The 14,119-nt window shown below is 40.4% G+C and overlaps 1 protein-coding gene across 4 annotated transcripts in view; it reads left to right on the top strand.

Annotated features, from left to right (window-relative positions):
* The window catches only part of Sema2a (Semaphorin 2a), a 184,422-nt gene extending 171,280 nt beyond the window's left edge, over positions 1 to 13,142 (top strand). For all 4 annotated transcript variants that reach the window (XM_034340377.2, XM_034340374.2, XM_034340380.2 and 1 more), the window contains exons 7-11: positions 3,466 to 3,696; positions 3,955 to 4,368; positions 5,222 to 5,498; positions 5,809 to 6,256; positions 6,585 to 13,142. In XM_034340377.2, the coding sequence (XP_034196268.2) occupies positions 3,466 to 3,696; positions 3,955 to 4,368; positions 5,222 to 5,498; positions 5,809 to 6,256; positions 6,585 to 6,659 (1,445 nt within the window). In that variant the 3' untranslated portion in view covers positions 6,660 to 13,142. The remainder of the gene's footprint in view (positions 1 to 3,465; positions 3,697 to 3,954; positions 4,369 to 5,221; positions 5,499 to 5,808; positions 6,257 to 6,584) is intronic.
* Positions 13,143 to 14,119: the final 977 nt, after the last annotated feature.

Below are 14,119 nucleotides of genomic sequence, written 5' to 3'. Positions count from 1 at the left end.
TTAAAACGGATTATTGATTGATTTTCTTTAATAAAGGTTAATTAATTTTAAGTCTTACCAAGGTACTCGGAAAAGGTAAGAATTTTTTACAGCTTGCTTCATTACGAAAGAAACTTTCATTAAACTTCGAAGACGGCCTTTTCCTAGAAATGCGTGAAGGATTGCAATTGGAAAAAAGAGCCTTCTCGTTACAAAACGAGATACTTTGAAGTCTCGGATGTCGAAGAAATGGGTACCGTGCTTAAATAGTTACATAAAAAGCCGTCGATACGGTGTTGGTTGTTCCGGGAAAGGAGCGAAGGGCTGACAGCTTCGTCTTTGAACGCTGTAAGGGTTTTCACGGAAAACCGTGTAAAGAAAATTGCCGTGGTGTTTGTACGCGCGCGAGAGGGTTTGAGATAGAAAACTGTTCGAAGGGTAACACGACGTGGGTTGGTATATGATCAGACTTTACAAAAGGGGTTGCAGTTCTGAGAAGCAGGGTAGTAATAAAATAACACCTTTCCACGATTTTCCTTTCGCTAAATGTTCCTGCATGGCGAACTTTTGGTACAAAGAAAACATGGAAGTCTTTCGGCTCGCTGTAGAAACTCCCCCTTTCTTCAAGAATCGATTTTTAATCAGTTTTGGCGATCGAACGAGGGATGGAAAGGGGCTGGGATTATTGTTCGCAGCTCGATTTTTCGTTAGCCTGCAAAACATCGATTGGAATTCGAGAGGGAAGAAATTGGAAAATGTAGATTAGAACGTGTTCTGGATGCCGAATCGTGGAACACGGTAATCGGATCGAAACGGGGCGGAGAAGCTATGGTTTGTTTGGGTTACGACCGGTCGTGATTGCGTTTTATAGCTTTATAGTTCCGTAGCGATAGTAATATTTCTGGAAATAATTGTTTCATCGCGCGGCTAACAATTACTATCGAAGAAAATAAAAAAAGAAAGTAAATAATGATTAAAATTCAGTAGTTCAAGGCTGGATTTTAAAATATGATATCAATATTTTTCTCCAATGCACGGTTTGATATTCGAGAGAAAGCGAAAGCTGATTTTTCCTTCAGCCCGCGAGGAATAATTCATTCGTGCGGTCGTTCGCGAAACAATTTCATTTGCGCCGCGTGCTACGAGCGTTCTTTACGGTTAATTGGGAAGGCGGGATCATAAATCCCCGGCAAAGTTATCAATTAATTTCAACTCGGTCCCGTGTATCTCGTCTACCGTATTTCTCTTGCGGCGACGCGCGAGCCTCGCGAAATAATAGCGGCGCGAACTAGTTGCCTTATATTTCTCAGGAGGGTGCTGCTCTCCGTCCTCGAATCGTGCCGTCATTCGACCTCGCTTCGACCCGTTCCCTTATAGCCCGTCGTTGACTCGCGTGGAGGGTAGTCAGAACGAAAGGAGCGAAACGAGGTGAAGGAGAAGCCAACCACTCCCAAGCCCACTTTGTATCTTTCCAATTCCTCCCTCCTGCGCCCTGCGTTCGCCATCCACCCTCTCGTGGGATGCATGATTAGCCGTTTGTTTCGTCGTTTAATTTGAAGGCGGTACCCTTTCACCCTCGCCCGAGCGCGCTTCTCCTGCCCCTTCGCCTTCGTTTTCGATGCCGGGACGTTACCATCAACGGCCATACGCCGCATCGAGTTTGTCTATTAACAGAGGCGTTGATTAAATGCTGGAGGAACCCAGAAGAGACGGATAGGTTCACGTGCTACTCGTAATCCTGCTTGCTCCTACCCTCTATATCCTCTTTCTACCACCCTCTATCATTCTCTCTCTTCTTTTCTCTTCGCGAAGCAACGTTCCGGGTAAAGTATCTAGAATGAAGATGGATGCGATTTGCGGGCGCGAGCGAGAAATAAAGGATCACGACGAACGAGAGCGTAACACTGAGTAGATAGAGGAAAAAGAAGAGGTCGGTGGATGGGGCTTAACAAGCTCTGAATAACCGACCAACGACCGTCCACTTTCTCGGATCGTTGCCCGTGTCAAATGACGTCCTGACGTTCCTCGGTCATTTGTTTCCTTCCACGGGACGCTTTCATATTTCATTGTGCGCGCAGAGATTCTTGGCTCGCGTACATTCGAAACCGAAGACACTAGGAATTCGGGAGAATTAATTGTTCACTTGTTAGAGATTGCTTAACGTACTGTCGCGATGCAAATTACCTATGGTAATAGCTATTAGGCGTAGAGACCATTTGGAGCTTCTGACGATAAATTAATTGCCATGGCAAAATGAATGAAACAAGAAGCGAGAGACTTAAGGAAAGTATTGAATTAGTCATCTATGTTTCCTACAACATTCCGATTGATTTGAAACGAGCAATGTAAAAGCATGGAAGCAATTCTTGTGACATTACCAAATAAACGTGTCAAACTCCAAGTACTACAGTACAAGGAGAACTTTTCCAAAAGTTCCAGGACGGTAATTCGTAAATACTGTCGAGACAACGGCCGTGGGGAGAACTTCGAAAGCGAATATTAACCAGTCTCTCGTAATTTGGCGTATTTATTAACGAAGTGTCGTCTCTAATAGCGAACGCGGACGCGAGGGAGTCGCGGAAAATAGAATTTCGTATTTATACTCGGGAACTAAGTTGAAACACGTCTCGCAGCCCTTCGTGGCACTTGTAAACTTTATGAAACTAGCCTCACGGGTGATTTCATTATTCCTATTGCGCGAAATCGAGAGTACCGCGAGAATGTTTTCCTCTCTGTTTTAATAGTAGCGTGTTTCATGCCGACAAGAGGCATCCAATCAAAACTCATCGGTCGAGCCGTGTTTCTCTCGAATCGAGACATTTCCTTTTCCTGCCACCCTTTGTTTCCTACCCCTCTGCGTATCCCAGCGCGTCTGCCTTTCTCCTCTTTCGCCATCGCGCCTCAATATATCAAACTTCCACCGGCGAAGCGTCAGACAATCGATTTAATCGGTGAACTGTGAAAGAGATTGCAACCTCCTGCCCCACGCCTCCGCATAATGTAAAATCGACACTCTCTCTACCCGTCCTCGCCAGTTAAAAACGTTCGATTTCTGTCTGGCACAAATTGCTCTCTCATTTTCCGCTTCTATTAAGATTAATAGAATTATTCGATCGTATGAAATTTCAGTTGACCGTCGCTGGCGACTTCGCTAAGCCAATCGACGAGTTAACTGTCGTTTAACGTTTATACTATGAAAAGTCGTAAAAGTGGCAAGAAAAACTTGGACGATTTTTCCGGAGCCAAATGAGAGGTAGAAAAGCGGTTTTACTTCCACCTAATATAAAACTTGCTTCTTCGCGTCGTAATTTGAGGTTCTTCGAACGTCCGTTTTATAGTTTACTATTCCGCGTAATTTCTCTGCATTTAACAACTTCCGGTTATCCAGAAGATACGAATCCGTCGTTCCTTGAATCGCGCAGTATAATTATACAAATTTCGATAATATCTTGCATTAATTGTTACCGTCTTTTAAACTTGTTTCAGAACCAAATTTCGTGGGATCTTACGATATCGGGAGTCACGTGTTCTTTTTCTTCCGCGAGACAGCAGTGGAATACATAAATTGCGGCAAAAGTGTGTATTCCCGTGTGGCGAGAGTTTGCAAACGGGATACCGGTGGCAAGAACATTCTGTCGCAGAATTGGTCGACTTACCTGAAGGCCAGGTTGAATTGTTCGATCCCTGGTGAATTTCCGTTCTATTTCAACGAAATACGTGAGTATAATTGAAAGTTTAACCTTCAAATTTATTACTAGACTTCCTACATTTCAAAATCCGCCACTTGACCAACTTATCGATATTCCCGAAAAATTAATTAGTCACTTAAGGACACTTTCCAAAAATTAGTCGATCACTTAACGAGCACCTAAAAAGAATCTTCACCTTTAACGTAATGAGCATCCTGATTTATTATTGATATTTTTGTAAAATAATTACAGGGGATAATTGTTGTTCGAATTGAAATTTTTCCAGAGAGTATTTACAAAGTACCCGGCGACGATACTCACTTCTATGGCACCTTCACCACTTCGACGAACGGTCTGATGGGTTCAGCGATCTGTTCGTTCCATATCGACGCGATTCAAGAGGCGTTCCGTGGAAAATTCAAAGAGCAGGCGACGAGTAGTAGCGCCTGGCTCCCTGTGTTATCCAACAAAGTTCCTGACCCGCGACCCGGACAATGCGTGAACGACACTGAAACCTTCCCAGACACTGTGTTGAACTTTATCCGATCTCATCCTCTGATGGACTCAGCGATCTCGCACGAGAACGAGAAACCAGTGTTTTACAAACGGGACGTGATGCTCACGCGATTGGTCGTGGACAAACTGCGAATCGATTTTGTGGGCGCCGATCTGGATTACACCGTCTACTATGCTGGATCCAGTAAGTAGTTGTTTCGTTAATATCGTCTTGGAAGTTTAATTGATTAGCAAATTCATTTTGAAAATTCTAATTTGCATTTACATTGCACGTTTCATTTACTTTCTCTTTTTTCATAGTAATTTGTTAAACAAAAATGTCGACAATATTCTACTATAATACGAATTTAATTGAATACCAGTGCATATGTTGGAACATACAACGTGTTTTGCACTGATGTACATTGCACAATTTGTCACATAGAAACTTGGATAAGATAATCTCAAGAGAACTCGGAACTTCTTGCAGTTAACTCGTACAATGTGCTATTGCTATTGCTAGTTTCATTCCAGAGCCGTCGAATTGTTATTACTGCAAAACTGACGCACAATCAGAGATCGTACTAAACAGAAATAACAAAAAACACGTTTATGATTCAATCTTGCCTTCTTGTTTTCTATAGTCGATCAATTTATAGTGTAATATCTTTAATTATTAATTAAAATATACTATCGTGTAGGAGGCTGTTTAGCGGAGTTAATAAATGTGTAGGAGCGTTAATTGTATCACCGATTTATTATTTGCTCTATTCGGCATAGCCGTCGTCAGGGAACTGAACTCTCAAACTTTACCCGGCGTCACGGGAAGCAAGATGTAAACAAACATACGTCTAACATATATACAATACATATACACATACAGCCAACTTAGAATATCGCTTGCCTACAATTGTTATTTACAATCTTCTCTCAAATTTCTCAACTAAATATCAACGGTTTTATGTGGTACACCCTAACTTGAACGATGATGTAAATTTGATAGCACTTTAGCTGCCCATGGTGTTAGTTTGCTCAGGCATTATTCTCTTGTGTTTCAGGTGACGGACGGGTACACAAAGTTGTTCAGTGGATAGACAACAATGGGGAGTCACACTCTATTCTGTTGGACGTTTTTGACGTGACCCCAGGCGAACCGATTCAGGCAATGGAGATCTCGAAGGAGCACAAGGCTCTTTACGTCGCGTCTGATCATCGAATAAAACAAATCGACCTGGTGATGTGCACCCGCAGATACGATAACTGTCTACGTTGCGTTCATGATCCTTACTGCGGCTGGGATAAAGACACCAACACCTGCAAACCTTACGAACCCGGGTACGTGCATGATCATTAAGGACATCATTGATTCGTTTTTTAATTGAAGCTTCTAGATTGGCATTTTTTTTAAATTAATTATTCGATTATACAAAATTCGAAGTGTCAATTTCTGGTGGCAATCAGTGTTCTAAATATAATGATTATTTAGTACTTGAGTACTTATCTAATTCTTAAGGGATGAAAATGATAGAAGAGTTTGAAATTTTTAGTAATATTTTTTCTACGGTAAAACACATATCTACATTATAAGGTACAACGTCGAAAATATTTCTTTAATTAATTTAATCGTGTTTATTCTGGTTCGCAGCCTTCTTCAAGACGTATCGAATAACACGGCTGACGTTTGCGACAGCAGTGTAGGTAAGAGGAAGCTAGTAGTCACCTGGGGCCAGTCGGTGCATTTGGGTTGCTTCGTGAAGATGCCGGAAGTACTGGCAAATCAGGAAGTCAGATGGTACCACTACAGTAAGGAGAAAGGCAGGTATCAGATAGCTTACAAGTACGGAGCCGGAGGGGACAAATTCATCGAGACGTCCGAGAAGGGCCTGGTGATCGTGGGTGTGAACGAACAAGATGCCGGTAGATACGATTGTTGGCTCGGTGGTTCTCTCCTTTGCTCGTACAACATCACCGTGGACGCGCACAGATGTTCCGCACCCGCCAAATCCAACGATTACCAGAAGATCTACTCGGATTGGTGCCACGAATTCGAGAAATACAAGTCTGCCATGAAGAGCTGGGAAAGAAAACAAGCGGTGAGTCGATGGAAACATTTCTATTTAATGCTTTTGTAATATTTTTCAAATTCACGTTTGCAATTTTTAATTTCTTTTTATGTACCTAACAGTAGATTCATAATTTTACAATTTTTAATTTCTTTTTGTATACCTAACAGAAGATTCATAATTTTACAATTTTTAATTTCTTTTTATACACTTAACAGTAGATTCATAATTTTGCAAATTATAATTGGTATCTGGTAGAGTGGATGAAAATAGGATGGAGAATAACACCGATCACTCGAAAGCTGAAAAAGGGGGATAGGAATTGCTGAAAGATCCCCGTTCCTTTTTTCTGTTCCAGCAATGCGCCTCGAGGCAGAACGACAGCAATCAAAATCTGCACGCGAACGAGGTGTACGGTACTCCTCTGGTCTGATGGAGTCGTTCGTTGGAGCCGTCGTCGAGCCGAGACCCCGACACGATGCCACATGCGAGCGTCCTGCCGAAGAATCGCGGTCCATCCACGATCAGTTGGACGAGCCTCACTCTCCTTCTGACCGGTTACACCACTGCCTTTGTCCTTCTTGCTGCCGGCGAGTTCTCGCTCGATTGAGATCCACGTCCGTACCAAGAACCGGCAAACCGAACGTCCAAAAACGCGATCGGTCGTTCGGTCGACTCGATCGTTCGAACCAGCTTCGTCCTGATTGGTCTGATCTTCGCCTGGAACGGTGCTCTTTCAAGGCAGTATCGGAGATCGAAAAGACGATCCGATCAGTGGAACGGGAGCGTCGCGATGCGCGGTATTCGTCGCACACGATCGCCATCAAACGACTGCCATTATTATCATTCGCATATATTCAACTTGCCGGAGCGCGAGGATTAATTAAACCTAGTGTCCGTTTTCATTTGTCGACTCTCACGAACACTGTCCACCCTTGTAAATACAAGCACACGACGCTGTCAGAGGATGCCGAGCGGAGAATGAGGAGGATCGATGGCGATTGGCAGCGACGGCGGGCATTTGCCATGTGGGAAAAGTGCGCTTAAACGCGACAGGAAGGGCAAAACTGTGCGGACGGTCGGCGATACGGTTCCTATCCTTTCGTTTCTCGTAGCTGGGAGCAAGGATCCAGACCCCAGACCGTTCTTCGGCAGAATGAAACGACGACGAGCGTGTGCTGCTCGTCGATGATCGAAACGCGGCTCGAATCGAGGCGTCCGTCCGCGAAGCAACCCGTTAGAAACCGGAAATCAATCCTCCTGTTTCCTTAGATCTGTGATACGAACGAGACGAAGCGATCCATCGAGTGGCGAGGTTGCACGGTAACGCGATAACGGAGACGAGACGAAAGAGAAGATTAGGTATTGTGTACGGACGAGCATCAGCGTAGTTTTAACGAGCCAGAATACGAGTCACGCCTGGAACACTGTGCTCGTCTCTATGTGTATATCGATTATCGCTGTCGAAGAGATAGAGAGGAGAGGAGAATGATAGAAAGGAGAGAATGAAACACGCCACGTCGACGCGTTTTCGAACGTCACGCAGGTTACACATGAGATTATTTCACGGCTATTTAGAATCGCAAACTTTAGATTCTTAACTGTTTTTTTTTCTATCATCAATCATCGATTTCGCGATGTGCACCGTTGCTTGTCTTCGATTCCCATGAATAATTCGCGTTCAACCGTCTACCCACTGCATTTATCTTTCTTTTTGTTCTTCTGTTTCTTAGACCATCGATCGATGCTTCTATTCCTTGTCTCGTAGGTTAACGTGTCGAGACTCTTTTACAGCAATTCGTTTGCAATCGAACGTCTTTAAACCGAGTCGCAATTTGGAGTTTTCACGATCTTTGAAATCAATGCTATGATTAAGATTTCTTAGATTAATATTTTTAGAAATGAAGATTTCACCAAAGCAACTATATGGAGAATGGAAACTTTTACATACCCTTAATGATAGTTAGATTTCTAAAATGAAATCGATACACGAAAAATTCGGATTTCAATTTTATTTTTCATTTACATTTGGAATTCGATACACGGTTCGGTTTAAAGGTGTTTTCATGTGTTTGGCTGTGATGGAGCTCGTGTTTACGGACATCCTACACATCCCACGATACCGCCGTTATCATTATCAACGTCGAGAATTTTGAAGGTGCTACACAGGTGTGTGCTAAAAATCGGTAAGGCCTGTCAATTGTAAAACCTACTTTACTCTCAGATTAAACTTAGACAGAATTCAGTTAAGACATACCTACGTACGCAAGTATGTACCATACGAATCCATCCTCGCCAGATGCACATTCGGGCGGGAAACCCTTTCATATATACCTCGGAGCCTAGATTAGATTAACTCCTGGTTTGCTCATGAATTTTCGCCAGATCGGATCGGGTCTCGATCCAGCGAAATCGTGGAGCAAACTAACGTGAATCGCGGATCAATCGGACAGACGATCGATTAGAGACAATTTCAATATCGACGAGCATCGTCAAGAATTTATAGTCGTGACACGGATATAGAGGGTCATTTAAAAAAAAAGGGTTTAAAACTTAGGATTTGTAATATTTACTAATAGGGTAGTGAATAATTTAATTTTTATATTTTACAATTTTAACGATATTAATGATAATATTTTTAATCAATCATTTTATTTCTATTACATTTACTATTTTACAAAAAGAATGATTTACGATATTGACCTTAGAATTTATATTAATTAAATTTGCTTATATTAACTTATAAACTTAATTATATTAATTAAAGTTGAAATTAAACTTTCATCCCTTTCTGTAAGTACTTCAATCCACGAAGTCTTCGACCCTTTTTTCAAACACCCTGTACAATTCTGAGCAGCGTATAGCTCGACAAAACAAATATCGTCTAACATACACGTTTTTCTTCGATCAAGAATGTTATTGTCTTGTTCAGACGTTTACTCTAAGTTTCACCGTAACGCGACTAGTGTCGGCGTTCCCTGTGTTTCGTTTCACTTCCGGTTCGGGAACGTCTGCGTGTACATAGGATGGTCATAGTGCATGGTATTTTTATAAAAAATTCTCTCTTCGGAATGACGCAACCATAGATGCGAGGAATATAATGTTCCTTGCTCTCCGTGACTGCTTTTCTTTCTCATCTTTCTTTTAGTCTTTTATAATCTATCGTATACGCATAGAATTAGTTTTATTTTTACTCGTAACGTAGAAGATCGGTGATCACGATTGCTTCTACCAACGGAAATGGATGCTTACCGGTGCTGTATTAAACAATCCGTGGAACGGTCGCTGTTTCCTGAAGACCCAGTTCTCGTCGTCGTTGATATTATAAATACCAGTATAGAATATTAAACCCTAGAATCGTTAGAGGGATCGCGATACATTTCAAACAGATTGATCTTAAGTTTATTCTTCGATGGCGGGGAACGACGATCAGAACGAACAGGCGACGATATGATATGAAAAGAAGAAGTTTAATAAAAACGCCGTGTCGGTGATAGTTTTGCTCTTGCCCCTTAGTTTTGTACATAAACGAATGTTCGTATTGTTGAGACGTTCGCGACGCGACCGTTCGTGGCCCGTGAGATTATTTTCCTCTGTCGCGAATAGGATCGCGCGATATAAACAGCAAAACCGGATGTCCGGAAGTCGCTCTCTCCCGGGCCGATCGAGGTAGACTCGAGGCGCGCGAACTATTAGTTATTCTTGTACAGAGATTCGGAACGCCGCGCTCGACGATTTTCTGTTCTGTATCTATCGCGTCGCCGGCATATAAAAAGAAAAAAATAATACATAATACAGTCGATTAGTAAGAGATTAATCGTACGAATGTGAGATAGTAATTAAGAACGAGTGGACGGAATGAAAATAAAAGGAAGACGGGGATTCGCATCGTTTCTTAATTTTCTGTTTTGTATAAAAATGAATTATTAATTACAGTCTATAACCACGTAAGTAATCTCTTCCCAATAATAATATTTATTTGCGTATATCAGATTTCTACATCACTTTATTAAAAATATATAGTATCGAGTATCGTTTTCATTTTATTATTTAATTGATTCATTTCTATACGAAACAGTTAATTAACAAAATGATGCGGTGTTCGAATATTAATATAACTGTACGTGTAAATGAAAGCAGAAAGCGAGACCATAGGTGTGTAAGATTAATTACAGTAATCGGTAACTTAATCCTCAAGTATGTACTTATTATGAGCTTCAAAACAAGTATTGAATAGTATTATGTCGTAAGGTTAAGGATTTAATTTTTGAGTAATAAGGACATGGGGGGGGGGGCATACCGGGATTACCTTAGAATATACGCATTCCGTTCAAGCGGATCGACGTGAATCGTAATTAAAATATCACCATCGAATTCGTCGAAGAATTTTTCTTCTTCGAGTCGTCGGGTTAAATTTGTCGATGATCTATATTAAAATATGTCTATAAATATGTAAAATAAGATACAGCTCATTAATTTTAATAATCCTTATAAAGGTAAATATCCGATGAGAGATAATATGAATTATAATTATTTTTTTTTTTAATAACAGATACAATATTTCATGTAGATCTTTATAACTAAATCTAAGTTCATAAAATTATCCAGAATTATCTAAAATAATTATCCATTGACCTTTAAGAAAGTTATTGAAATCGATGAAGTGCATCCTATTTTGCATAATTACCGATTCAGGTCGATTCGTTGAACGGAACACGTTCGTGACGATTGAAATCACTTCTACCGGTTGTTCAAGCATATTCCAAACAAAGTAATCGTCGTGTGCTTGAACGTAACCGAGCAGAAAGGTTGGAGGATCGTTGAACGAAGTGAGAATGAGAGAGACTGAATACGGATGGGCGTGTGTCTTGACGGAAAGATACGTAAAGAAGTAACCTATATCTATATCGTGTGTCTGAGAAGAAGTTATTAAAAGGAGAAGAGAAGGAATAAGAAAAAAACAAAAAGATCGAACAAAATATAATATAAAGATAAAGGAGGACAAGGTCACAGATAAAATAATGGATCTTGAGCCCAAGGGTCCCTCGTGTACGCGTCGATGGTCTGCAACGAACCGACTCAAGAGAAATCGATTAATCGAACGCCAATTAATAAAGGTCTTATGTGACTGTTCGCACCCTCGACGAATGCACGTACAGGCTCTGTCGAGTACGAGTCGGCGTGATCACGGAAAGCAATCTAAGATGAACCTAACGTTGTTAGATATATTATTTGTAAGACTATCGGAGTACTGTATATTGCGCTAACACGATGGTGATTGCGGAACCGGAAAACGGTGATTAACCCATTGACGACATTAAATATTATTACGTCCTTCGCGACTGACCTCCGATGGTTAATTATATTAATAGCCATATTAAAACACAGCAATATCTGAGCAAGAAATTTAATTTTCTAAATTTTATCCTATTTCTTCAAATATGGAAAACTTTCCTTTAGAAATTTCGAAGCCATATTATATATATATATATATTTTCACGTTTCATAGGTCTGGGTCACAATTGACCCGACTACGGTGGTTCCAGGGCAGTCAATTTGTATCAAAGGACGATCGTCAGTGAGTTAAGCTGACGAGATTGGAATGTAGCGATCTTGAATGGTGACACGAGTGTCGTTCGTAAATCAATCAAACGGAAGGCATACACGAATCTGCGTATCCGCATGGAAATACGACAGTCTAGGAACGGTTGGGGGACCATCGTGTACGTGTAACTCCGATCAATTCGATTCCGCTTTGACGATCGTGTTAGACACTGTAGGTTATAGATCGATTTAGCGTATGAGAAGACAGTTACTCGAGGCAATGAGAGAACGAGAGAATGACGAGGAGAAATAGGAAGAAAGAGAACGCCCTAAATGAAAAAAAAAAAAAAACACTTAACTACGATGACTTATTACTACGATATAAGGAGGGAGAGTAGGGTAGCCGATAACGACTAATTCAAAATATATCATTAGGACTAGCCGACGACTGTCTTAGGTTCTCTAGATTTTTCTGTACGGGATCGAGTATTTTTTTCATTTTCTGGTGAACATGGGTGGGGGGGGATGGGGTGATCTACAGAAAACGACATTTTTAACCCGCTTCTTTGTAACTCTCACGCTTGTCCATTCCCTTTTCATTTTTCCTATAGAATTTTCCAATAAGACCTTCAAGATTTTTGTTTCCGTAATAAAACATTAAACATTTTAAAATAGAAAATTTTTTTATTTTATACATCGACCTATATAATCAGCACAGGGATTTTTTACAAAATTTTTATCATTATCATAATCATCATCAAGATCATAAGTAATGTACATTTGAGAAGCAGATTAATAATATTTTAAAGGTAATATTGGAAAATCCTGTAACGCGTTCCCTTTTAATATCGTTTTAACGACAATCCTCATCGTGATGGAGAAATTTTGATAATGAGAGAGAGAGAGATATATATAAAAGTTGTATGTATGCACGCATGAAAGAGAGGAAGCGAGATGTATCATTTCGAAATTCCTTTAACGTTATTACCATTGTGTCGTCATTGCCGTCGAGTTTTATTCCGCCCTTTGTTCGTCCTGCCACTTTTGTATCTCTTTTTTTACCTTTCGTTGGTCTTTTCCCTTTGTATTATGCTCGTCCTTCTCGACTACAGTGATCAAGGGTAGAAAATAGGGTCGGATGAAAAGTACACCGTGAATCCGAGGATCTATTTTACTTTACGATTGAGGAAATTTTGCCTCGAATCAAAAGAGGCGTGGTTTACGCTTCGATAATTCTTTCTATTTCGTCGAATCATCGAAATCGATCCTTTGTTGATGTTCCATTGAAATATTCCGTTTGAACAGCAGTAGTTTATGTAACACGGTTAAAGAAGCATTTCCTTTCTTCCCTTTTTTAGCATAACAATAGAATTCTTTCAGGAATTGAAATTGATTTTATCAAATTTGATCGGTGATTAAATTGGTTTTTATATGGATCCACGATGTACTTGTCTCGACGTCGAGAAACTCACACGTATCATCGATCATCATCGTTGAACACACGACTGTAGACACATTTATTTAGTTCGAACAACTTCGTACGGTAAGAGACCCTTTAGATATTCACCTAATACCTAAACCTAAACATCCAATCGCTATTTTTATCAAAACAAAAAAAAAACATGTTAAAAATCTTTAATAGTTATCCATTGTTCACTATTGCTATAATAAAGTTTTGCTTTAATAAACGATGGATTCGTACGTGTTATTCATTCGCTGGTACTTTTAACGAAAATAAATTAAAAAGACAAAGTTACTAAATAATGCTATAATTGCAACTGATTAATCGGGGTAAGTACATTTTATAAATTATTCAAAAACATAAGAGTAATTGCAAATAGGTTATTTGCTAATGATAATTAATAGGTGTAGTAATAGACACTTTGCGTCTAATTATCGCGATAAATAAATCTATCTCGGAATCCCTGGCGACGATTCGTTCGCGTTAACAAGATCGACGATTGCAATAAAAAAGAAGGGTAGCTGGAGAAACGGGTTTGAGATTTACGTTTGAATTGTGTCCGCTATTCTACTCGACCATTGCCCGATCAATAGAGCAAGCTGAACTTCAGGCTATCCCTCGAGTTTGAATAATTACGTGCAACTACCAACTCGCCAAGGGAATTACGCGGCCCGTCTATACATAGGTTGCATTCACTGAACTTACGTAGTCTCGGTCGACTTCTACGTATTCGTTGCGACGGGTCAAGAGTTCTTTTATCGGTGACGTCATAGCGAATACCACCTTTGACGAACAGGGATTATGTCAGTTGCTTTCACTTCCGGAAAAAGTGTCGTTCATGACGTATGTACATCTTGGAACGTTGGAAAGGTCGTGAGAAAGTGCAA

The sequence above is a fragment of the Osmia lignaria genome, chromosome 10 (genome assembly GCF_051020975.1).
Source record: "Osmia lignaria lignaria isolate PbOS001 chromosome 10, iyOsmLign1, whole genome shotgun sequence".
NCBI classification, from domain to species: domain Eukaryota; kingdom Metazoa; phylum Arthropoda; class Insecta; order Hymenoptera; family Megachilidae; genus Osmia; species Osmia lignaria.
The sequence above is the reverse complement of the archived record's forward strand: the minus strand, read 5'-3'. Positions and strand labels throughout refer to the sequence as shown.